The 26039-nt window shown below is 37.4% G+C and overlaps 1 protein-coding gene across 1 annotated transcript in view; it reads left to right on the top strand.

Moving 5' to 3' along the window:
* Positions 1-26039, top strand: part of LOC107550157 (disks large-associated protein 4-like) — a 123068-nt gene that overhangs the window by 86446 nt on the left and 10583 nt on the right. The window contains exons 5-9 of the mRNA XM_016231384.1: positions 2756-2912; positions 6495-6714; positions 19163-19584; positions 21199-21287; positions 23724-24124. Coding sequence (XP_016086870.1) covers positions 2756-2912; positions 6495-6714; positions 19163-19584; positions 21199-21287; positions 23724-24124 — 1289 coding nt within the window. The remainder of the gene's footprint in view (positions 1-2755; positions 2913-6494; positions 6715-19162; positions 19585-21198; positions 21288-23723; positions 24125-26039) is intronic.

Below are 26039 nucleotides of genomic sequence, written 5' to 3'. Positions count from 1 at the left end.
TATATATATTTTTTTTTTTTAATGGTTTTAGTTTTTTGTTTCAGTTAACTACAATGACCCTGACTATAATAATACAATTTTTACAGTCATAAATAAACATTATGAACTTATGAACACAAAGCTCCACATGCACAATGACATTCAATTCATTAGATTATCTTATGTGATAATTGTTGGATTATTTTAAGCACATCACTTAAATTGCATTATTAGTGCCTTATCTTAATAAATATCCTAAACTGAACATCTCAGCACTGATGGTATCATGAACATATTCATTGTGACCAGCGGATGGCAGTATGTTGACAGGTTAATTAGTAAAAGCTTCATATCAGAAGAGTTCAGGCACAGGACGACTGATACTCTTTAAACATGACTCACTTTCTCCATAGCAAAAGAAAACTACAAAAAAAGATCTCTTTAATATCTTGATTGTTTCTCATAGATGGAGACTTTTACTGAAGTCTCCTGCTTCTCGTATGGTTCTTCTGGAAGTAATGTCACACACCATTGATATTACCTGAGAAGTTAAAATAAATACGCTAGAAAACCACACGCTTTCAAGGACGTGTGGAGTAAGAACATATAAGGGAGCTGAAGTGTTTAAAACATACGAGCACAGATCAGCTGAATGATAAAGTTTACCCTCTTTAACTGTATGTTGTTAAACTTGAATGTACAAAGCAAACTGTTAGCTGAAATATCCACTAAATAAATAAAACACTGAAATAAGTGTGTGCGGTTTATCCATCAATCAGATGCACATGAAGGTTGTGTTCATTACTATAGCAACAGCAGGATCCCGGGCGAGTTTTCTGTCAGAATCAACATTGACCCAATTAATTTCTAATATTAAAATAAAATTATATACAGCCTCAGCAAACCTCCAAATGATTTAAAATAAGCATTAAGGTAAACTAAAACTTAAAAAAAATATTTCTTTCTTTTTTTCACCCTCTCAACAACAATTTTTTTCTTTGAAGCTCCAGGGTTCTCACTGTCTTGGAAAACCTCTACATTTTAAAAGTGTGATTTCTAGACCTGAAAAAGTCATTTAAATTAATATAATTTTACAACTGTATGGGCATTTTTATAATAAATATATTGTGCAAAACGCTTATATTTATTATAATTTATATATATTATATTGTTATATTTATTTATCTAAATATTTAATCAGGTACAAATTGTGAGTAAAGCACATATATATATATATATATATATATATATATATACATTCTGTATATATATACACACACACACACACACACACATCCTTGTTGGTCCTGGAACAACATTTTTGTCAATGAGATGTTAGAAACAGGGAGAAAAATAGGTTTTGAGTTCGGATTGAAGCTTGAAATAGATCATTTATAATTAATTTACTTGGAAAGTTATGCAGTCGAGTCAGTTGTTGATGAATCTTAGACACAAACAACAGACTTTGATGTTGAATGGTCATGTAACGGCCCTTCCTATCAGGCCAAGCCCCTGTCCCTTCATGCGGGAGCAGTTTGGAGTGGTGTGGTGTGACCACTCAGACGCACTTTCACTCTGTCCAATAAAAGCACTGTTAAACTTCACTACAAAGCATCCTGATGCACGATGACCACCTCCACCACCATCCTGACTGAATCCTCACTGAACTTTATTTATTTATTTATTTATTTTATAGCTTGGTCAAGTTGGTCAGAACTGTTCCTCTGTGCTGCACCTGGCTCTCGCTCGCTACTGAAAATAAAATTAAATGTTACTAGCGGAGTGGCAGAAGGGAGAAGGATGTAAAGGTTTCCTCTAGGGCTGCCCCCCTAATAAAAATTATATTAGTTGGCTAGTCAAAGAAAAAAACAGTTGGTGTCCGTGACAGACAAATAACAGCTGGTCCTTACAGTATATTGGGCAGTAAATCCAAACGATCGCCTGTTCTTCAGCGAGCACAAATATGGCTTATCATTTGAAATTGAAACAAATCTGTAGCCCAAGTAGAAGCAGCTTTGCACGGCCGCTCGCTTTAACGTTAACTGAGATAAATGTGTGCTATTAGGAGCATATTCAAGTGTTTGTACGGAGTATGGAAGCTGTTTAGAGTGCTACTGCGTGACATGCAGGTGCTGGCACGATCACTGGTTTCTCCTGATAATAGTGGAAACAAAATAGGCTACACCATCATTTTTGCTCATGCGGATAAGAGTAATACATCATTCGAAACTGTAAAGAGTCTACTTTTATTTGTATACTCTCACAATAGCAACAATATGTTGTGATTTTGTAAAATAAAGGAAACAAAAAGAATGCGCTTTCTGCCGCCTCGGTCTCTGCATCACAAAAGTGAAGCGAAACTCAGCATCTAGGCTACTTGCCTCACAGACATGAGAAATATATCTATAGTAAGCTTGAAATGTCTACTTTAAAATTAACCAAATTGAATAGAAAAGAAATACTCTCTGATTATGTACTCTGTATTAAACTTGTATTTCTCTCTGAAGGCTTGTCACTGTGGAGATGGCGAGTCAGCATCATCAACTTCATCTTTGCAGCTGACACTGACTCAGAAAGTACTAGTTTATTAATAAGTAATTAAAATATCTCCCACCCATAAATATTTACATAATTCAATTAATATAAACGTGCAACTATAGTCGACTAATGGCTTAAATGAATGACTAGAAAATCAGGGGCAGCTCTAGATTTCTCAGGGATGTTGATCAGCCGTTTCCTGCACTCATTCTCTGGTGTTTGTGTGTGTTTCTCTCAGCCGTATGCCGTCTCTATGCGAGGTCTCCACCAATCGCAGCCTGGATAACCTGGACTGTCTGATGGGAGCGGATGAAGCAGGTCTGCTGCATTGGGACGCTGATGGGGGATTCGGTCAGCGGTGCTCTACACTGGGTCGAGGGTCCACCATGGGCCAGGTCACAAACATAATTTCATTCATTTCAAGTTATTAAAGCATCACTGTTACTATTATTATTGATATTACTTGGAGTATGTATATGTTTTTAATATGTAATGGCTAGAACACGCTAGTTACCACACCCTAGTAACACCTAAACACCTTAACAACCACATAGCAACATCATAGCGAGCCCCAAAGCACTCTAATAACAACAAAGCAACAGCAAAGCAAACCCTAGAACACCCTAGTATCCATATAGCAACACCATAGAAACCCCAAGAACACCCTATCCACATAGCAACACTCTAAAAACCACATAGCAGCACCATAGCAACCATATAGCAACACCATAGAAACCCCAAGAACACCCTATCCACATAGCAACACTCTAAAAACCACATAGCAGCACCATAGCAGCCATATAGCAACACCATAGAAACCCCAAAAACACCATAGTATCTGTATAGCAATGCAATAGCAACTTCTAGAAGAACCTAGTGGACACATAGCAACTCCAGAACACCCTAGCAACACCATAGCAACCATATAGCAACACCATAGAAACCCCAAAAACACCATAGTATCTGTATAGCAATGCAATAGCAACTTCTAGAAGAACCTAGTGGACACATAGCAACTCCAGAACACCCTAGCAACACCATAGCAACCCCCAAAACACCCTAGTATCCACATAGCAACTCCAGAACAACCTAGCAACCACATAGCAACACCATGGCAACTCCAGAACACCCTAATATCCACGTAGCAACACCATAGCAACCCCCAGAACACCCCAATATCCACATAACAACACCATAGCAACCCCCAGAACACTCTAGTGACCACATAGCAACACTCTATAAACCAAATAGAAACACCATAGCAACCATATAGCAACAACATAGCAACTCCAGAACATCCTAGCATCACCATAGCAACCCCCAGAACACTCTAGTGACCACATAGCAACACTCTATAAACCAAATAGAAACACCATAGCAACCATATAGCAACAACATAGCAACTCCAGAACATCCTAGCATCACCATAGCAACCCCCAGAACACCCTAGTGACCACTTAGCAACTCCAGAACATTCTAGCAACCATATGGCAACCCTCTAGAAACCACAGCAGCCAAGCATCCTAGCAGAGAGTTTTGCTCTGGCACCGTCTCTCACATTTTCTTCTTCAGATGTAAAATATCTCTTGTGAATGTGTACGCTTTGCATCACAGAGCGAACGCTGAAATGTGTCAGAGAGGTTTTGCTGATTACTTGACCTCAGGAACGGAGTGTTCCAGATTAAAATGCTGTAAGACATCCTTAAGCTAGTCTAAAGAGACGTGGAGAGTGGGAAATCAGTTCGAGGGCATGTTATCAGGACGAGATACTCAAGCGTTCGCTCTACTGATGGAGACATCAAGACTCCTAAAGCGAGACGAGGCTCTGAAATGATTTCTAAAGAGGAAAGAGAATTGATTTTTTTGGAGATCTGTTTTGCTCAATGGGATAATGTGCTGTGAAGACTGATGGATGATTCATGGAGAAGTTGTTTCTGAGATGCAGAGGGAAAGAAGTCAGGAAAAATGAGGACAACAGCTAATTTGCAGCACTCCTAAGTATTTTTCCTGGGAATTAGCTTGTGATTTTTAGTTTATTGAGCTCTTCGGTATGGTTTGGCATATGTATCTGTTGTTTGTTTGTCTTTAATTGTCAGATTTATCCTTGACAAACACACAAGCCTTCTGTTCTGTTGTGTCTCTGTGAGATGTGTCTCCTGCTGGACAAACACTCTCTCTCTACTCTTTACTCTGAGGCTTTGAGATTATGAACCGTGATTGTGTTTGTTTGCAGGTTAGTTTGGAAAGACTTAGATTCAACCGAATCATTTTGGAGTTGATAGACTCTCTGAGGCATTTTCTCTGCATTCTGCCTGATGGATTTGGAGCAAAACAAAGTGGGAAATTATATTTAAGCAAAAAGAAAATCAACTACTTTTTTTGAATTACTTGCATAGATATTAAAAACAAGCCTTTTTAGGACATTTAAGATTTTTTTTTTTTTTTGCATTATGACGTTTTTCATGACAACGATGCACTGTCTGCCTTAAATTCTCATTACTGTAATGCAGATATTTTACTGTTGTCATTTTCAATAGGGATTATCATTAGATTCAAAATAAAACATATACTGTATTACTGTATTATGATTTTTTTGGAGATCTGTTTTGCTCAATGGGATAATGTGCTGTGAAGACTGATGGATGATTCATGGAGAAGTTGTTTCTGAGATGCAGAGGGAAAGAAGTCAGGAAAAATGAGGACAACAGCTAATTTGCAGCACTCCTAAGTATTTTTCCTGGGAATTAGCTTGTGATTTTTAGTTTATTGAGCTCTTCGGTATGGTTTGGCATGTGTATCTGTTGTTTGTTTGTCTTTAATTGTCAGATTTATCCTTGACAAACACACACAAGCCTTCTGTTCTGTTGTGTCTCTGTGAGATGTGTCTCCTGCTGGACAAACACTCTCTCTCTACTCTTTACTCTGAGGCTTTGAGATTATGAACCGTGATTGTGTTTGTTTGCAGGTTAGTTTGGAAAGACTTAGATTCAACCGAATCATTTTGGAGTTGATAGACTCTCTGAGGCATTTTCTCTGCATTCTGCCTGATGGATTTGGAGCAAAACAAAGTGGGAAATTATATTTAAGCAAAAAGAAAATCAACTACTTTTTTTGAATTACTTGCATAGATATTAAAAACAAGCCTTTTTAGGACATTTAAGATTTTTTTTCTTTTTTGCATTATGACGTTTTTCATGACAACGATGCACTGTCTGCCTTAAATTCTCATTACTGTAATGCAGATATTTTACTGTTGTCATTTTCAATAGGGATTATCATTAGATTCAAAATAAAACATATACTGTATTACTGTATTACAGACAATTTACTACGGCATAAATTAAAACCCAGACAAAAAATACTATCATGTTGTATAAATATTTTACTGTTTAAATAACGTCATTAGTTTTTTTTCCACAATACAGTATTTTTTTTTAAATATCATAAACAATAAGGCCACAGTATTATTAGACCTAAAACAGGATGAACTTTTCTGTAAGTAAAATACACTTTTTTCCTATATATTATATTATGTAATACATATTTTTGAAATAATTTAATTACATTTTTTGACAGACGAATACAAAACAATACAAATACTCTTTTTCTTTTTTTCTACAGTTTTCCCAGTTGTGGGGGATGTTTCTGAATGATTTTTTTGCTGAAATATAGTCCAAATTCCAAGCATTTTTATACCAATTTATAAACTCCTCATCCACAGACAAGGATCAGTACAACTGTGAAAGGAATACATTTAAGGATTTGTTTTCTCATTTCATGCCACAGTTGTTGCATTAGACTGAATGGAAACCACTCAAGGAAACCTGGCGTTTCCTCATGTCTGCACGACGATGCATCAGTCCACCCTAAAGCGCCGGCTGCATCTCACCCCGTGCGAGGCGCGTTTGTGGGTGGGCAGCGGCCGTCTGCCCCACAGGCCTCGTGCGGGACGTTTCAACGTGCACATGTCCTTTCAGGTGGAGCAGGGCTACCGGAGCAGCGCAGTTTATAGCCAGCTGGACTCTCAGGCGGTGGAGGCCTTGGATCTGCCCACACCCACCTGCTTCCGCTCCCGGAGCCACAGTTACCTGCGCGCCATCCAGGCCGGATGCTCTCAAGACGACGATACGGGCTCCGTGGACTCCGATGAGACGCCACCTATATCCTCATCCATCAGCAGCTATAACAGCGCCACCGGTGAGTATTAAACACATGAAAGCGCACACTCATACAGGATCACATTCATGGCCCATGGACCATTCCTTAAATTCTCATTATTGTACTGTATCCAGACATTTTACTTTTGTCATTTTCATTATTTTCAGTAGGGAATCTCATCAGATTTTAAGTAAATATACATACAGTGCAAAACATCTTATAATTTTCTCTTTAAATAAACTTACAGTACCGTTCAAAAGTTTGGGGTTATTATAATTAATACTAAGCACACACTCATACAGGATCACATTCATGGCCCATGGACCATTCCTTAAATTCTCATTATTGTACTGTATCCAGACATTTTACTTTTGTCATTTTCATTATTTTCAGTAGGGAATCTCATCAGATTTTAAGTAAATATACATACTGTATTACAAATAATTTACACCAGTGTAAATTAAAAGCCAGACAAAACAAATCATGATGTATTTTACTATTTAAATAACATCTTTAACATATTTTTAGATATCATAAATGTCACAGTGCAAAACATCTTATAATTTTCTCTTTAAATAAACTTACAGTACCGTTCAAAAGTTTGGGGTTATTATAATTAATACTTTTATTCAGCAAGGATGCAAATATTCAAAAGTAAAGACATTTACAATGTTAGAAAAGTTTTCTATTTCAAATTGATGTTGTTTTGAACTTTGCCGTAAAAAAAAAAAAAAAGAAGAAAATAAATCGACCTGGTTGTCGTGTATCACAGAGATAGCACTGAATTTGCACATGCAGAAACAAGGGTGTTGATAAAGTAGACAAAGTCCAGGATAGGCAATATAATATCCTGATCTCGTGGACTTTTCAGTTATCATGATGTCATTTTATTGCCTCCAAAGGTGATGTCAGTGCAATCAAACAGGCCTTGTTTATCTTTCTCAGTAATAAAGACTTCAGTGTGAAGTCGGATCTCTTTTGCTTTGAGAGGTCCGCATGTGGGCGAGTCCAGACAGATGATCTGGAATCATGGTGTGAGGGTAAAAACAGCCGCTAGACCATGTCGACTGTCTTAAAGAGATAGTTCACCTGAAAAAAATGAAAATTCTCTCATCATTTACTCACCCATTTCATCTCAAAAGGCTTATATAGAAGTGCATGAGACACATGGACTAGTTTGGTCTATTTTTGGAGACAGACAAAGGCTTTTGGAAGGATTTGATCCTTTCATTTCATGTGGTCATTCAGTTCATGTGGTCAAGATTGTGGAAGTTTGTTTCCTCCACGAGATAAAAAATAAAGGTAATTACGACTTTTTATCTCACAATTCGGACTTTTGTCTTGCAATTCAGAACTGCAAGGTATAAACTCGCAACTGTTAGATATGAATTTGCAAATCTGAGAAGGAAAGTCTGAATTGTGATATATAAACTCAGAATTGCAAGACAAAAAAGTCTGAACTGTGAAATAAAAAGTCGTAATAACTTTACATTTTTTTTATTCCATTGTGGAAAATAAAACAGAATTGCGAGATGTAAAACTCAGAAATCAGAGAAAAAATAGAATTGTGAGATGTCAACTAAGAATATAGAGGAAAAAATAGAATTGTTAGAAATAGACAATTTCCAGATGTAAACTAGAAGTCTGAGGAAAAAAATAGAATTGCGAGATGTAAAGTCAGAATACAGAAAAAAACTGAATTGTGAGAAAAAATGAGAATAGCGAGACGTAAACTCAGAATACACTGGGAAATAATTTGAGAAAAAAATTGAAATACAAGATGCAAACTCAGAAATCTGAGAAAAAAAACTAGAACTGTGAGATCTAAACTCAGAATACAGAGGAAAAAACAATTGCAAGAAAAAGACAGAATTGCAAGATGAAAAATAAGAAATCTGAGAAAAAAATTGAATTGCGAAATGTAACTCTCAGAATAGAGAAAAAAATCTGAATTGCGAGGAAAAAAAGATGTGAATTTAGAAATCTGAGAAAAAAATTGAATTGTGAGATACAAACTCTCGATTGTGGGTTCATAACTTGCAATTCCAATGCTATCTCACGACCGATTCGTACGTATTTTACGAGGTGGCTAATTCGTACGAATTCGTAGGACCTCACTCGTACGATTTTGTACGATTTGTCTAGACCCCAGTGACGGGTAGGTTTAGGGGCGGGGTTAGGTGTAGGTCATTCGTACAAATTCATACGAATTGTGCAACTCGTAAAATACATACGATTTAGCACAAATCGTATGAATTTGTACGTGTGAGGTCATACGAATTAGCCTCCTCGTAAAATATGTACAAATTGTCGTGAGATCAGGCTGGCAATTCTGAGGGGAAAAAAGTTAGAATTGATGTAAACTTGCAATTATGAGTTTCTAACTTGCAGTTGTGAGACATAAACTCACAATACTGAGGAACAAGTTAGAATTGCGAAATGGAAACTCACAATTGAGAAAAAAAGTCGGAATTTTGAGATTTATAACTTGCAGTTCTGAGGGGGGAAAAAAAGCCTTAATTGATGTAAACTCATAATTATGATTTTTTTTTTATTACGTTAAGTTTCCATACAAGATCCATTAGACTGCTGCAGTCTCAGATGACCACTGCCAAGTGTGTCACAGCAAGATGTCTCACTCTCTCTCTCTCACACACATAAACAAAATCTTCTGACCTACATTAGCACTGGTGGTGTCCTGAGGAGATGAATCCTTCAGCTTAACGCCTAATATTTCTCAGCCCATCATGACCAACTCTGGCAAAACTTCCATCCACAAATTAAACCTCATCTTAACCGGTTTTCAGAGAAATTAACAGACATCAAGCTGATTAGTTTGGCACAAGTCTTGATAAACCAGCAGCCACTGGGCCCGAGTCTGATTTTTGCAGTTGAGCTACTTTATTTGTATTGCATTTTACTGTATTTTGATAGGTCTTATGATTTAATATATGAAAGGTGGACAACATTCCCATAATTTCATGATGGTCTTAAACACAGTTGTACACTCAGAATAGCATATAATGAAATCTAGTCTATTTTTGGAGAGGAATCTGGCTAATGCTATTTAGTTTAGGTAGCAAGCTGTCAAGAAAACCAAACCTTGGCCATCTGTTTACCACTTCTGCACTTCTTCTGCATTAAAAAAACAAAACCTGTGCTATTTTGCCCAGTCCATGGCTATGTTCGAAATAGCATACTACTCTCTTGTGCACAGTAGTTCTGATTTTTTTTTCAGTATGCATACTATAAATGAGCAGCTTACTGCATGACAAACTGTATCCCAGAATGCAATGCGCTTGACTTGACCTTCCATTTCCAGCGTGATGGATGAATCTGAAGTAACATGGGCATAAATGTCTTCCATTTGATCAGAGTGACACATTTGAAAGATTTTTACACAAAATCGGATATCTTGCTGAATTATAAACATACAGTATGATGGGGTCACATGACCACAATGTAGAAAAAAATATATTTTTTTCTTTTAGAAAAGAAATATTCCTTTGAATGAAGTAAAACAGATGATAAATGTAAGACTAGGATGCAGTTCATTTTAACACTTAGAAATTGTGACATCTCAGATTTACTTTTGGTACTTAAGTACTTTTAAAAGCAAGTACTTCTGTACTTTTACTTAAGTAAGCATCTGTCTTTACAACCTTTCACTTGTAATGGAGTAATATTTGACCAGCAGTATCTGTACTTTCACTCAAGTAATAGAGTTGTGTACTTTGTCCACCTCTGTAATCTAATAATAATAATATAATAATAACTTTATTTTTATATAGCCCCTTTAAAGCAGCATTTGAAGGCACTTTACATAATAAAACAAACACATAAAAATTACAACACATATTTAAAAGAACAGACTAAAACATACAATTTAGAATAATCAAGAAAAAGCAAGCCTAAAAAAAAAAACTTTCGATTTAAAAGTACATAGATTCTGTGCATCTCTTATTGTAAGAAGGGAGTGCATTCCAAAGTCTAGGGGCGTAGGATGAAAAAGCTCTGTCCCCTACAGATCGCATGCAAGCGTGTCTGTGGAACAGCCAGTAGCTTGTGAGGAGCACAAGTGATGCTTGGGTGTATATAAAGTTAAAAGTGCAGACACATACTGAGGGGCCCGACCATGTAGTGCCTTATAAGTGAGCATAAGCATGCCTGTAGCCAGCTATGAGGTCACAGAGGTCCGGACCGAGGTGTACATTTTTCATGTTCAGAAATAAAATTTGTTCTCTGAATGATGAATTTGCTACTTAAAGCTCCTTATATGAGTGTCTGCATGTTTAGACAGTTTGCAAGAATGTTTAGCGTCAGTGGTATGAAAATGATGTATTGACGCTGGCGGTTCACTCAAGAGAACGAGGCTGGAGAGAGTTGTGAGTGAGGGCATGGGGCGCAGCCTCCACTGTGTTGCCAGATCCAGCTATTATGTGTATTTGGACTTGTCTTTTCCACTTAATTTGACATTTTAAAAAGTTAATAAAGTGGGAAGTTGGGTATAGGGTTAGCGATATGTTTATCTTATGTTATTTGCAAAAGATTTGAAATAATTTTGGTTTATTTTTTATTTATTTTACGGTTTTTATTTTTTATTATAATTTTTTTCATAGCAATATCTGGCAACACTGATCACCTGCCCTTAAACTGACAGTAATCAAAAAATCCCATGGATAGATTATTGCTTACAGGATACCACATTCGTTAAAGGGGTCATATGATGTTGCTAAAATGAACATTATTTTGTGTATTTGGTGTAATGAAATGTGTTTATGCGGTTTAAGGTTCAAAAAGCACATTATTTTCCACATACTGTACGTTATTGTTTCTCCTCTATGCCCCGCCTTTCTGAAACGCGTCGATTTTTACAAAGCTCATCGGTCTGAAAAGCGAGGTGTGCTCTGATTGGCCAGCTATCCAGTGCGTTGTGACTGGCCGAATACCTCAAGCGTGTGACAGAAATGTTATGCCCCTCACCATACGGTGCATCCAGTGGGGACATAATTATGGATTATAATGACTTATACTGTCTTTTTACGCGTTGCGTTGCATCGCGCCGCGTAAACATAAAACTCTGTCTGCATTTGTGATCGGAGAAATGACAAACTACAAATGCTACTCTACACTGCCCAAAACTCACGTTTGAATCTAGACATGTGGGGGCATGTTAGAACGAGCCGTTTTAGGTAGGTGTGGCTGACTCTTAACTTTTATAAAGAATATCTCTTTGGATTTGAGACTTTAGTCTTTGCAACTTTACAGATCTTCTTTATGCACCAAGAGCTTGTAACACTCCAAAGAGAAAGGAAAAATTGAAATTGCATCATACGACCCCTTTAAGGCAAACGCAAAAAAAAAATCATGATATTATCTGTTAGAAACGTTATCAAAAACAGTAGCATTTAACACTAGTAGGCTACACAGATCTGTAGGTTAGACAGAGAAATAAATGAAATATGCAAACACTTGCAATGAAGAAGTCTATGCTACTTCATTCAGTAGGCCTATAGTAGTTAAATGTTCATGCTAAGTCATGCTAAAAACATTCATAAGAGCACTAGACAAAGTTATTATCTATATAGCAATGGTTATTAATGAAAATTATAACAGTAATATGAATAATAAACAACTGATACATTTGTTGAGTGTGGTTTTAGGGACTCAGCAAGAAGTGCGTTACAGTAGTCAATGCGGAGGAAAAAAACAAAAACGAAAGTAGCCAATAACTAGTATTACACTCCAAATTTAACATTTACATTTACGAAAATGCGGTTTTAAAACGAGCCACAGCCCGTGTGAAGCTGAAGCGCACATCGTTTCTCTGAAGAGAAGGCAAGTAGGGATGGGCGTATCGATCCGAAGTATCGATATATCGATACTGCCGCGAGTATCGAAAGTATCGATACTCAAACAAAAAATATCAATACTAAGGTGTGTTTTTTTTACCAGTGGTTTTGTTTATATAACAATAATAATATGTGATCAAACTGTTTAAAATAGCTGGGCTAAGATATATATAACAATTTTTAAGACTGCAGAAATATGTTAATTCAGTATACACCTTATCCCACCGGTTACAATTGTGACTGACCATAAAATACAATTTTTCACACACTTTTCAAAAATGGAATTGATTATTTCAAAGGGTTACTAATGATGCATCATTTGGATAGTTTCATGTCTGGGAAAAATTTGGGATTAAACGGGTTAAAATGCGTTTTAAACATAAAGTTAAGTGGTTTTCATTACCCATTTTACTCTCAGTAATTTAATAATGTGATCAATTTCATCATTTAAAAGTTTAGTGCAGAAGTATCGAATCGGTATCGACGATACTGCCTTGAAAAATATCGGTATCGTATCGAAAACACAATAAGTGGTATCGCCCATCCCTAAAGGCAAGCGGCGATTCTGATTCGACCGCGTCAAGCTCGTACGCCCCGCCCACCAGCCAATGAGAGCGCGGTGCGTGGACGCCTCGAGCGCGTCTCTCTCCAATCCCGCGTCCTGAAAGCGGATTATCGGATCGGTCTTTTTTCCTCGACTCCTCGAGACGTGGATGCTGGGGATCCGTGGAACGGAAGGATATTAAAGCGGGTGGGTTCGGAAGCATCACAGAACAAAAAAGCCTTTCAGTGGATCTTTCAATAGTGTATTTTTTTTTTACGCGACGCGATGGAAGTACGCCGTCGACGGCGATCGCTTCACACACAGAGGAAGAGGAAAAGGTGTGTGGATCTTTGTACGCGGCGCCTCGAGCGCTGGTTTCGGCATGAGCTCGAGGTCGGAGGACATCACGAATAATAACGCGCCAGACATGCATTCAGTGATATTTTGATTCGTTAGCAGGTTAGCTCACGTTAGCATGTGGTTGTGGCTTGAGGAGGTGTGTTTATGTTGATGCATCTGTCTAGACAGGCGAAGCATGACAGCGTTGCCTACCTGCACGTGACATATCGCCTTTTTTTCATTCTAAAATGCTGTTTTAGAGCGTTTCGTGCATTGCACGTGCGAGATCTGAATCCAATCCCACGCAAAGGCCGGTTTCTGTGTTTTGAATCAGGTCGAATGCCATTGTTTGCATTGCAAAGTCAAGGAGAGATAACATAACATTTGAAGAGAGCATGCATTGTTCTTGCTGCTGCTGCTGCTTCTTCTTCATGCTAAATATGTAAAGGATGCTAAATATGTAAAGGATGCAAGATTGCATGGAGAAATGCATGAATATTTTTGAAGTTTACAGCCATGCAAACTAGCTTGTCCTACTTTCAGCAGACTGCTTCTCTTTCTTGGTAAACACTGGTTGTGCTTTGGAGAGAAGATGTGCACTTAATCTAAAAACACGTCCTAATAAGGATTACAAGTTTGAATGGGATGAAAAGGACGGGCTCTGGCTCTGTAGTGTAGTCTGTTACATGTCTTTGCATTTATGGCTTGTATGGACCAAAGGCAGATTTATAATGGCTGGCTCTTTAAACCAATTTCACTCAAATAATGTTCTGAAATTAAAGTAAAACTAGTTTTATCTTCTTAATGCAGTCTGGTACTTTTTACTCATTTAGCTCTGTAAAGCCTGACATAGGAAAAATGTATATATATATATATATATATATATATATATATATATATATATATATATATCGTGTTAAAGTGATTGTGGCGAACTTAGTTGTTGATTTCCAACATGCTTTTAATCATTTACTCACTTTCATGTGAATTCTAAACCTGTATGCTGTTATTTTTCCATTGCAGCACAACATCATTTTAGTTCTTATGCATAAGTCAACGTCCAGCAGGCTTTTGAGGAATGTTTATCTCTCGATCGTCCATTGTATTGCATTACATTGTTTTAAAACTACAGAGCTTTTTATAATACAACTAAGCATTTAATATTATGTCAATGTTATGTAATAATTAACATTATATCATCTATGCAATAAAATGCCTGTTAGGCATCATAAAACTAGTCCACATTGACTCATGCTGTATATTTCGTGTCTTCTGAAGTCATGCAATGGCTTTTTAACGCATGTGGTCACGATGAAGTGTCATGTGAATAAGAGTTGCGTAAAGATACGTCAGAATTTCTCCTTTTGTGTTTCACAGAAGCCACAGTTGCCTCGGTCTGGTTGTATTTTGGATGCTTGTCCTCTGTGTGTTCACAGAAAGGCCATGCAAGGTTTGGCCGGGGCCCCGGGGCCGAGCGACTGGCTCTAATGCCGTTAATCTGGAACTGAGCCACAACTGTGTCATAAACTCATATCACCCTCAGTGCAAAGTACTGAATGTTAAGAGCAAGCTCTACTGCATTTCATTCACCACTGTTGAAGTTCTCGAGGGAGGTCGAGAAGATGTGATTAATTTGGTGCTGCTTTGAGATTTGTTCTCACTATAAAAGTGTTTAATTAAATTGCCACTACATCTCAGAGAAGCCAAGCTGAAGTCAGTCGTTCAGTAGCTGTCAGCGGGAATAAGTAGCCATTGCACTTTTGTTACTGTGGGTTTTGTTTTCCTTAAAGGAACAGTTCACCCAACATAACAATTTACTCTCCCTGAGGCCATCCAAGATTAGGATGAGTTTGTTTCTTCATCAGATTTGGAGAAATGTAGCATTGAATCAGTGTCTCAGCAATGGATGCTCTGCAGTGAATGGGTGCCGTCAGAATGAGAGTCCAAACAGCTGATAAAAACATCACAAGTTATCCACACCACTCCAGTTCATCAGTTAATGTCTTGTGAAGCCAAAAGCTGCATGTTTGTAAGAAGCAAATCCATCAAGACGTTTTAACTTTAAACTGTAACTCTATCCATAATAATGTTTCCTCCAGTGAAAAAGTCCATCTCCTGTTTTCCTCTTACATTAAAATCCAGCCACATATTTGTTTAGAGCTGTTTTGTCTTGTAAATAGTGCTTGATCTGTGCAAATTTCTCTCCTGATTCAGATGAGATGACTTTTTCACTGGAGTAAGCGTTATTATGGACTTGTATTTTAGCTGGAGGTAGGGCTGCACGATAAATATCGCACAATATTTAATGCGCATCTCGTCAGTAAAGCCGGTTCTGTAATCAGCGGTAAATCTCTACACGTGCGTGCTTTCACGTGGAGCAGCATTAACTACACAGAGCCGTTGTTCACTGACAAGCTGCGCAAAACCACGATCATATTTTGCGCATGTTTTGCGAAGCTTGTCAGTGAACAACAGCTCTGTGTAGTTAATGCTGCGCCACGTTAAAGCACGCACCGGCTTTACTGACGAGATGCGCATTAAATATTGTGCGATATTTATCGTGCAGCCCTAGCTGGAGGCAACAGTTTGATGTTAAAAATGTCTTAATGATGGATTTGTTTATTTTGTCTTCTCCAGACATTAACTGATGGACGGGAGTGGTGTGTATTATTAGGGCCTTTCGCACCGCTTTAGTTCCAGAACTAAATGTACGGTACTAAAGTACTGGGACGATTTTGCGCAAACTATTTCCCAGTACCATTTAAAGGGTTGCATTCGCACCGAGAGTGTGTACTAATAAGTGACATAAGCCGGTCGACAGCGTCGTCATTTGTGCACGGTGTTCAACAACAGAAACGAAGAAGAACAACGTTAACAACAGGAGGATGGAGGACGCTGTGATCGGAGCTGTGTGTGTTTGTTGTGTCTCGCGGGTTTCACAATAATGGACATGGAAAGTCGACGTATACGTAAAGCGATTGAAAGAACGGAATCGAGGACTAAGAATCTCCAACGACAGCCGGCAGTGCTACATTTGCTACAAGTGCCTGCACTTCAGCGTCCGTCCATCTATCGCTGTTCTCCATACTTGCGAAATAAGTTGACACAATGTTTACAATATGTTTACACAGCGTTTTAAATCATGGCGGGTGAAGGCATTCTCGTACACGTTTGGCCAATCAATGTCCACTTGCGTCACGATTAGTACCAGTTGTGCTGGTTAGACCCTGCTCTAGAGTAGGAGCTAATTTGGTTCTCGAAAAAGGCAGTCCGGTACTAAAATCGCACCCAGTTCCGGAGGTGCGAAAACGCCAAAAAGCGGGTAGTACCACAATTAGTTCTGGTACTATGAAAAGGTTCCCGTGGTGCGAAAGGCTCTATTGTGACGTCTTTATCAGCTGTTTGGACTCTCATTCTGACGGCACCCATTCTTTTTTTTGACTCTTTTGTATTTAGATTGGCTCTTTGTCATCAAATGGTCAAAGACTGCTGTATAGCATCTGTCCTGGCACCAGACGGTGAGCACATCGCTCAGTGCACAATGCCAGCCAGCTGTGCCAGAGCGAGGAAACAGATTGATCCAATATTGTCTCTGAGCCCCACAATCCCGCGTTGGACTTGTCCTGGCACTGAGTCCTCTATACAGCACGGCCAAGACAGAGGAGACTTGTTCACGAACAGTTCTATCTCTTGAGGGAGGGCAGATATTAGTCCTGATCGTGTCTTTGTGCTCGTCGCAAAACTGTTGACTGAATGTAGTATTTTATCCGAACTCTGTTCTTCAGTGTTGACAGAACTCATATAAAATTGATCTGTCATCAACAGTGTTGGACAGTAATTATAAAGATATATAGAAATGCTGCTTAACATTTTTTTTTGTTAAAAAATAGGGTCCATCACAGTGAATTCACACTGTTTAATACTGTTTTCAGTGCAGTGATTTCCGATACATAAAAAGTTGGGAGTCAAGATTTTTGAAATATTTAAAATATTTAGATTTTTGTTTTTTTATATTCTGTTGTGTTCATAAAGGCTGCATTTATTTGATCAAAAATACAGTAAAAATAGTAATATTGTGAAATTCATTCCTAATTTAAAATAGAAGTTATCTATGTGAATATATAGTAAAATGTAATTTATTCCTGTGATGTAAAGCTGAATTTTCAGCATCATTCCTCCAATCTTCAGTGTCACATGATCTTCAGAAATCATTCTAATATGCTGATTTGCTGCTCAAGAAACATTTCTGATTATCAATGTTGAAAACTAGAGCTGTGCGATATTGAAGAAAAATGCAATATGCAATAACTCATTAAATAATGCGATATTTGATATGCGATATGATAATGCTTAAAGTGCCACATGCTCAGATGAAACGGTTTTACTCAGCTGTTGCCGAGTCAGTTCTGTGAACTTTTATAACTATCTTGTGTCATATATATATGGTTATTTGTATGTATGTACCAAGAGTTCCTGTAAAACCACAACAGATTCCTTGTGTTTGCGCACACTTAAGTGGTGAATAAAGATTCTAATAAGAAAGCACCCCTACAACAACTTCTGAAAGTGAACGGTAGTGTTTTACTCGAGCATTACATAAAAATGTAATTTTAACATGAGTTTAGGAACTGAATAATAAAAAGGAAAAATAAAACGCTGCTTAGAATTTACTCTTTGATTTCAAAATGCACTGATTCTTATTTAAGCTACAAAAGTTATTTAGGTAAGAGCAGTGAGTGATTTTCTCTGTCTTTTGTTCATGGCCCCAAATATTGCAAGCTGTAGCGATATGCATATTACGATATGAACATTTGCGATAATTTCGATATATTGCACAGCCCTATTGAAAACAGTTGTGCTGCTGAATATTTTTGTGAAAACTGTAATATTCTTTTTGCAAGATTTACTTTAATAGATATAAATTTCAAAAGAACAGCATTTATTTGAAATAGAAATCTTTTGTAACGTTATAAATGTCTTTACTGACACTCAATTTAATGCATCTTTGCTGCAAAAAAAAACATTATTTTCATATATATATAAATTGCCAGGAAAAAAAATTCTATATATAATTTAAAATAATCAAAAGTTTTATGCAGATAGGTTCTTTTTATGCTTCAGTAAAGTGAAGTTATGTATATTATCTATTTTTACAGTGGCGTCAGATATGGTTCATCCAACCATATTTGTGATGTTTTTGTTTTTTTTGTGTGCACTCATGTCAGACTTACCATTACATTTTTACTAATAATCTGATTCAGATTGTTTTTAAGCATTTTAAACCACTAGATTATCAAACTTTGGCTATGTCTACATAATTTCATAATATAACACGTATATAATTTCCAGCAGAAATAACCGTATGGTGATATAAAATGACTCATATGGTGGAATAGATTTTGGTCTTACCGCCTACTAGCTTGTACGCTTCCAAAGCAGGTTCTCCTACACTGTTCAGCAGGCTAATAATACACCAGTGAGCGTTATCATCGGGCTTCATGACACACCGTACCAAACCCAGAGTCTCGTCAGCAGATTTCAGCCCATGTTTTATGGGCGACACATTCCTGATGCAGTCTGCCATCAGTCGGCATGAGAGGAATGCTGTGCAGATTTGAGCATGTAAATGCCTGGCTTTGTCTCATCTCTTCCTGTGGCTCCCAAGCAGGGGCTGCTGGGAAAAGACGTGTGAAGAGACTTTGTATTGGAGTTGTGGGAACGTTCTTACAGTCCATCTTCCTGTGTTTTTCAGTCTCCACGTGTACGGCGGTCTGTAAGAAGAATCCTCCGCCTATTCCTCCTCGCACCACCTCCAAACCCTACATCTCGGTGACGGTCCAGAGCAGCACTGAATCGGCCCAGGACACGTACCTGGATAGCCAGGACCAGCGCAGCGAGGTCAACAGCCAATCAGGACGCAGCAACTCCTCCGACAGCATCGCCAGCTCTAGGACAGGAAGTCTGGTCAAGGCCAAGCGGCCGCCCATCCTGCCCCCCATCCCCGCCCCGCGGGAACCCGTGCCCCTGCCCAGCGCGAGAGTGACCACGCCTCCTCCCGCCGTCGTTCCGCCCTCTCCCGCCCCGTACGCTAAAAACGAGCCCGCAAGCCTCACTGTGGCATCTGGCGAACTGCAAGCCCTGCCCAAGAGAAAACTCTCGTCCATTGGCATTCAGGTTTGTACGGGAATATTAATGATGTCGTCATGATGTTTTTATGCTATTGGATGACGTATTCACTAGGGATGCACCGATACTGGTATCGGTATCGGGCCCGATACTGAGCTCATGTACTCGTACTCGTACTCGTTAAAATGCCCCGATACCAAACGCCGATACCACACAGCATGTGATAAGCGCCATATTCAAACAAAGAAACACCGACAACAGACAGCAGAAAGGAGTTAAGGATGTCTACTACGAAGTATATGTATGCAATGAATATAATGTTAAACATTCAGTATTAACGCCTGTATAGCTGATGTGTGCGATCTGATAAACAAAGCGTGCTGAGTGGATTGAGCGCGCGGCAGCGCAGATGTGCGAGCTTGTCGAGTGAATATCCCTTTCTCACAGACATCACTGGAAAGTTTGTAGTTCGGTCGGATACGTCAAAAACAAGTAAGTAAAACAATGCACAAGTTACTTAACGGTAGGGAGAGAGAGAGTGTACAAATGCAATAAAATTATCGGTACTCGGTATCGGCAAGTACCAAAAATAAAAGTATCGGTATCGTGCGAGTACTGGAAAAAGTGGTATCGGTGCATCCCTAGTATTCACTATCAGGTCATGTGACTTCACTCCCATTGGTAGTCGCTGCTCATTTGCATGAGTTTTAACTCCGCTTTGTTGCTTCGCCAGTAGTTGCTCATTTGGAGTCAAAGCGACTTCTGGTTGAGTTGTTGCAAATCATCAGTGTGAACGCATTGTTTGAAATAAGCTTTTTTTTGTTACTGTGCGTTTAAGACTTCGTTTTTTTTATAGTAAATTTAATATAGGTTTTCACAATTTATTATTGTAATTTGATTACAGTAAAACTAAAAGAAATGGCCAATTTACTTGATTAAATAAATATATTCAATAAATCATTAATTGGTTAATAAACACAAACCATTTAATTAATCATTGATAAATGTCTGTTGTATTTTATTTTAGCATTAGTCAGTCTTTGGATTGATAATGATAGAAGCAGAAAAAAGTGAATGCTAAAATAAAGTGCAATGGTTATGTAGTCATTTGTTTGGTGTTTAAAAAAAATAAAAATAATATATATATATATATATAAACAATGACTGTATAATAACATTTTATTGGTAGTGTAAAATTATATAATGTACAATTTAAAAAATATATTTTGAATTATATTAATATATAGCATCATATATTATTATTTATAATATAATGTTATTAATAAATAATTTAATAGAAAATCATTAAGTCATGCTTAGGAAACTGTTACTAGTATATTTATGCAATTCTTTTAGTTTTTTTTATGAAATAATGTTTTATAAAGTAGTTGATATTGTCTGTTGTTTTGTTGTGTAGAAATCATCTTGATCTTATATGTGCAGTTCATTCATACTGTCATTCAGGCTAATTTGTTAAAATATGTAAATGTGGGAGGTCATATGTTAATGATCTCATGAATGTGACGTACCTTATTTATTATGTATTTTAGTGTCGTTAAATGCTCTGGGTGAACTAGGGAGGGAGTTTTGAGTTGTAGCATAGCTATTTGTAATAATAGAATTATTGGATCCTTTTTCGATGAATTATTTCTCTTGTGGCAGGTGGATTGTGTGCAGCCGATTCTGAAAGAGGAACAAACTCCCACCACCAGGTTCCAGTCCATCGGGGTTCAGGTTGAAGACGGCAGGCCGTGAGTTTCCTCTACACCTTTTGCATCCTTAAGATAAGAAAAGTTGCACTTCCATTTAGCACTTTGGAATTTGATGCACATGTTGACGGCAGCACTTCTCACAAGAGCGCGGTCTGATTGCCGTGTGTGAGTGCCGCTGACTCTCTCGCTCTCTCTCTCTCTCACACACACTTACACACACAGAGTGTCTCAGCCATGTATGGAGCTGAAAACACTCCCAAATAATGATTAAGTGCAGACGGCAGGAGATAATGAGATTCTGTGCACATCTCCCACTCGCTTTGTTTCCTGGCGCTCTCCGTTGCAGTCTATTTTCATATCTTTCCATCGCTCTCATTTACATGTCTCTCTTTAAGTTTGCTGTCTCCCACACACCAGCTGTCTGTCTTTCTCCCGGCCTGCATTCCCAGTCTCTGCTCCTCCTGTTCACTTTTTATTTTCTAAGACAGACCAATGAAATGGAGAATATCTAACAATATCTATAACAATATCTAATGTAAACTAGGGAGTTTTTATTGATATTTGTTAAATTGATATTTATAAATCTATTAAAATTTTTGAATTAGTTTTTTTTTTGTAAGCGATTATATAATAACAAAAATAAATAACCGTTTTAAAACTTTTTTTTTTATTCATGATATTTTACAATATAACATTTTAATAAATATATATTTATAAGAATGTCTTTTTAGTTATATAAAAAATATTAATAATTGTTTAATGGTAAATTTTAATATTTACACTTTAATTAATTTTGTGATATGTTTTTTCTAAAATGATGTACAAAACTGAATAAATTAACAATATGAATGATAAAAAGCTATTTATTGATGATGATGATGAAACATATATATATATATATATAAAATAATGTAGAATTCTGAATATTTTATTAGCATTTTTGAATTATAATGTTTAATGAAGTGCATTGTAATTTTGCCATGTTTATAAGAACATAGCAACATGTCAATGCATTTCATTAAATATTGCAATTAATAATAAATATTTAATTTTAGTTTTAAAATAAAAATGTTTTTTTCTCTTGATGTACAAAACTGAATAAATTTAAATGAAAATAAGAAATTATAAGAAAATTTAATTATATTAAATAAAAATTGTATAATATTGTATAATTCTAAATTTTTAATTATAATATTTAAAGAAATGCGTAATCACAATGTCATGTTTATAAGAATAATTAATTTTTTTTATTAATTTTGATATTTAGGATTTTATAATTCATAGTGTTATTTTGTGATTTAAAAAAAAAGAAAATTTATAAATGCTGTTTGTTGCTCTTGATGTACAAAATGTTATATATTTATACATAAATTGATAAAAAATATCATATTCATCATATTAAAAAATTAAACGCATTGTAGAATTCTAAATATTTCAATTTTATTTTTAAATTATATTATCTTTCTAAACAATTATTTTATTTATATAAATTATAATATTTAAAGAAATTCATAATCATGGTGCCATGTTTATTAAAAAATTATAGTATTGTAAAACATTTAGTGATTTAATTAAAATATTTCTGACAAAATGTATGCTGTTTTAGAAGTAGTACCATTATGCTGTGAAGTCATTTAAACAAGGATGAACAAATTGTTCCTTGGCTTGATCATAAGTGTTTTTTTGTTGTTGTTGTTGTTGTTGTTGTTGTTCGTGTAGTTTGAAAGAGTCTTCCAGGGGCCTGTACCATGATGGTGGCTGAACAAACTCAGGGTTACTGGATTAGTTTTGAGTTGACAAAACCAAACCAGTCCAATCCGGCTTTGTTGGTGCCATGAAGCTGATCATCAACTTTCTCTGTCAACTCAGGCTTGATCCTGAGTTAATGGCGCATGTGCACATGAAAGAGTGCCATCTGTAATGAACAGCCAATCACATGCCTTGAAACTGTGATTCACTTCTCGTGAGAGAGTCAGTGCGATTCACTACCAAAGATTAAAATATTGAACAATATATGAAGAATTTAAACACATTTACAAGATGAAACGATCTATACATGAAAGAGGAAAACTTAAAGAAAACATCTTGCCATATAAGTGCAAGTAAAAGTTGTAAAGTTAGTTTATAGAGTTGATCATATTTATTGCGTCAGACTCAGAGATGTGTCACTTTGCTTGAAGCTGATTGGTCAAATTTCAGTTTGAGATCTCTAAACCAGAACATAACCTGCCCCAGAGCAGGTTAGCTGTGGAGTGTAAGTTACTAAGGCAATGAATGCCGCTAAAAGCCAAGCCACTTTCATGGTACCTAAAACCCAGGATTAGTGCAAACTAAACTGAAACTTACCTGGCTAGCCAGCTAATCTGGCTTCATGGTACAGGCCCCAGCTGATTGATTTTAGCATAATGGATTCATAAGCTAATCGAAGTGTGTAGTTTGAGTGTGGCTCAGTGTCTCTTCTCTCTGTGTGTCCAGACTCAGTCGCTTCACTAGCATGGCGTCTAGACAGGAGACGACGGAGGCCGAATCCCAGGAGCAGTCCGACGGTAAACCTTTGGAGAACAAGACGCCCAACCAGTCTCTGGACGGCATCAGCGTTCACAAACCCCCCCGCGCGGATGTGATGCGCGCCGCTTCCGCCTCGCTGCAGGAGAAGCTGGATCCGGCGCTGGACCCCTCCTGCCTCCCACCACCCGACCCGTCTCTGCAGGCTGGGAGCGGCAGCGTGAACGGGGCTGTGGAGCAGCCTGGGGGCCCGGCGTGCCTCAGGGACGGACGCTGGTTCCAGAAGCTTTTGCAGGCCGAGACGGACCGCATGGAGGCCTGGTGTCAGCAGATGGACCAGGAGACCAAAGACAAACAGCTGTCAGAGGACGGTGAGACACTCGCATACAAATAAATCACCATTGCTGCGTCTCAATGTGCCTACTTATACTACGCCCTTAAAGTATGTACTCTTTTGGTGAAGTAGTAGTACACACTTTTGAGTGTGTAGTAAAAGAGTAGGCAAGCTTTGGGACATACTGTCACGTCACAAAACTTTAACGGACGCTCTGTCTGTCACATAATTACACGCATCATGTCACTGTAAACTGGCCTGTCAATCATCGTCACAGTTTTCACATTGCATTTCATTTAACTTCCTACCGTACTGGAGAGAAAAGAAGTAGCTCGTTGATCTGCCAGTCGGCGGGTCTTTCATGCCAAGAACTCTGCTCATATTTTATGCTAGTATAAAATTAGATGACGTAGTTAACATGGTTAACGAGCAAACGGATGTTTATAAAAGTTTACATTGCTGTTGCAGATGAAATATAGCACTGATAACATTAAATAAATAATTTTTACCAGGTTAAATGTTGAATATTAGTAACTCGAACCCCTTTTTCTAAGCCTCTCTACCTAACCAACGGTCGTGCACATCCGCCATGTTTGTAGTTTTTAACGAGTTTTATTCGTGTTTGTAGTTCTGGACAGAATCTTTCACCAAAGCGCAATGGATTGTGGGCAATATTAGCCATCAGAGTGTGCATGGATCCACACTACAAAAATCAACCTGAAATAGTAGACCATGCGGGGACTTTTGGCATGCTCTTTTAAATATACTATGCTTTGGGACACACTTATTCTAATCTCACATACGATTTAGGATGGATAGTATGAAGATTGAGACGCAGGGCATGAGTTTCACTGTCCAGTCTATTCCTGATGGATACAATCAGTTCATTTCAATTGAATTATGTAGTGTGTTATTAATTCCAGGTTAATTATTCAAATAATTGTGTAATTTCATTAAGTTAGTCCGGTGATCTAAAGATCCAAAACAAACATGAAGCCAGCAAAAATAAAAATCCACACACGGTTATATGCAGGGCTTACACCTCCTCAAAAAAAATCTCCTCCTACATTGTTTTTTGTAATGTATGTATTAGGTGTGTAACGGTCCACGTATTCGTACCGAACCGTTTCGGTACGGGTCTTTCGGTTCGTTACGCGTGTGTACCGCATGAATACAGGAAATTCAAATAATAAATAGCGTTTGACCGTCTTTTATGTGGCACGACAGATCGCTGTATAGACGCCTTAGAGAGCCGCTTCTGGGACGGTTCAGAAACGTGCTGGTATAATCCCAACACAAGCACTGACTAGAGCGGCCGCGATCAGCTCCGGTTCCCGTGTCTGAGCCGTGACGCCCCGCAGATTTGTGCAGAGCGGAGCGCGAGTGAACTCGATCATTCCCTCCTCTGTACTACTAGTTTTAACACGAATAAACATGACTGAACATCTCATGCCTCATGTAATTGCTCAATCAGTGTTTCAACCGCGGAAAGACATCAACAATACAGCGTGGAAATAAAACACAGCTCGTTAGTTCACTAGAGAAATGAAGTCTAGAGAGGAGCATTTTGCGAAATATTACACCATATAATCATCATATTTTACTAAACCTGTTAGTCTTAATTACTTAATGTACAGTATGTTTAAATTAATCTGTTATGAAACATGCTATATTTTAACAAATAACTTAGAAATTTTATTATTTATAAGTTAATTTAAAAACTGCATTATGTGCAATTTACATGTTTGCATACATTTTTGAGTGTTGATCATCTATTTAAAAATAAATAGCAATTAAATTTAAGTTTGGGTTAAGTTGTTATGCCTACTTGTAACCTTATAATGTAAAAGGACTCCCTATAGTTTTAAGCATAAGCTAAGATTTTTATCACTAAGAAAATTTAAACTATAACTGAATGTATTTAAAGAAAGAGCAACTTGTTCAGTAAACCA

The sequence above is a fragment of the Sinocyclocheilus grahami genome, unplaced genomic scaffold (assembly GCF_001515645.1).
Source record: "Sinocyclocheilus grahami isolate Dianchi unplaced genomic scaffold, SAMN03320097.WGS_v1.1 scaffold389.1, whole genome shotgun sequence".
NCBI classification, from domain to species: Eukaryota; Metazoa; Chordata; class Actinopteri; order Cypriniformes; family Cyprinidae; genus Sinocyclocheilus; species Sinocyclocheilus grahami.
Note: the sequence above shows the minus strand (reverse complement) of the source record. Positions and strands in the feature narration are given on the sequence as shown.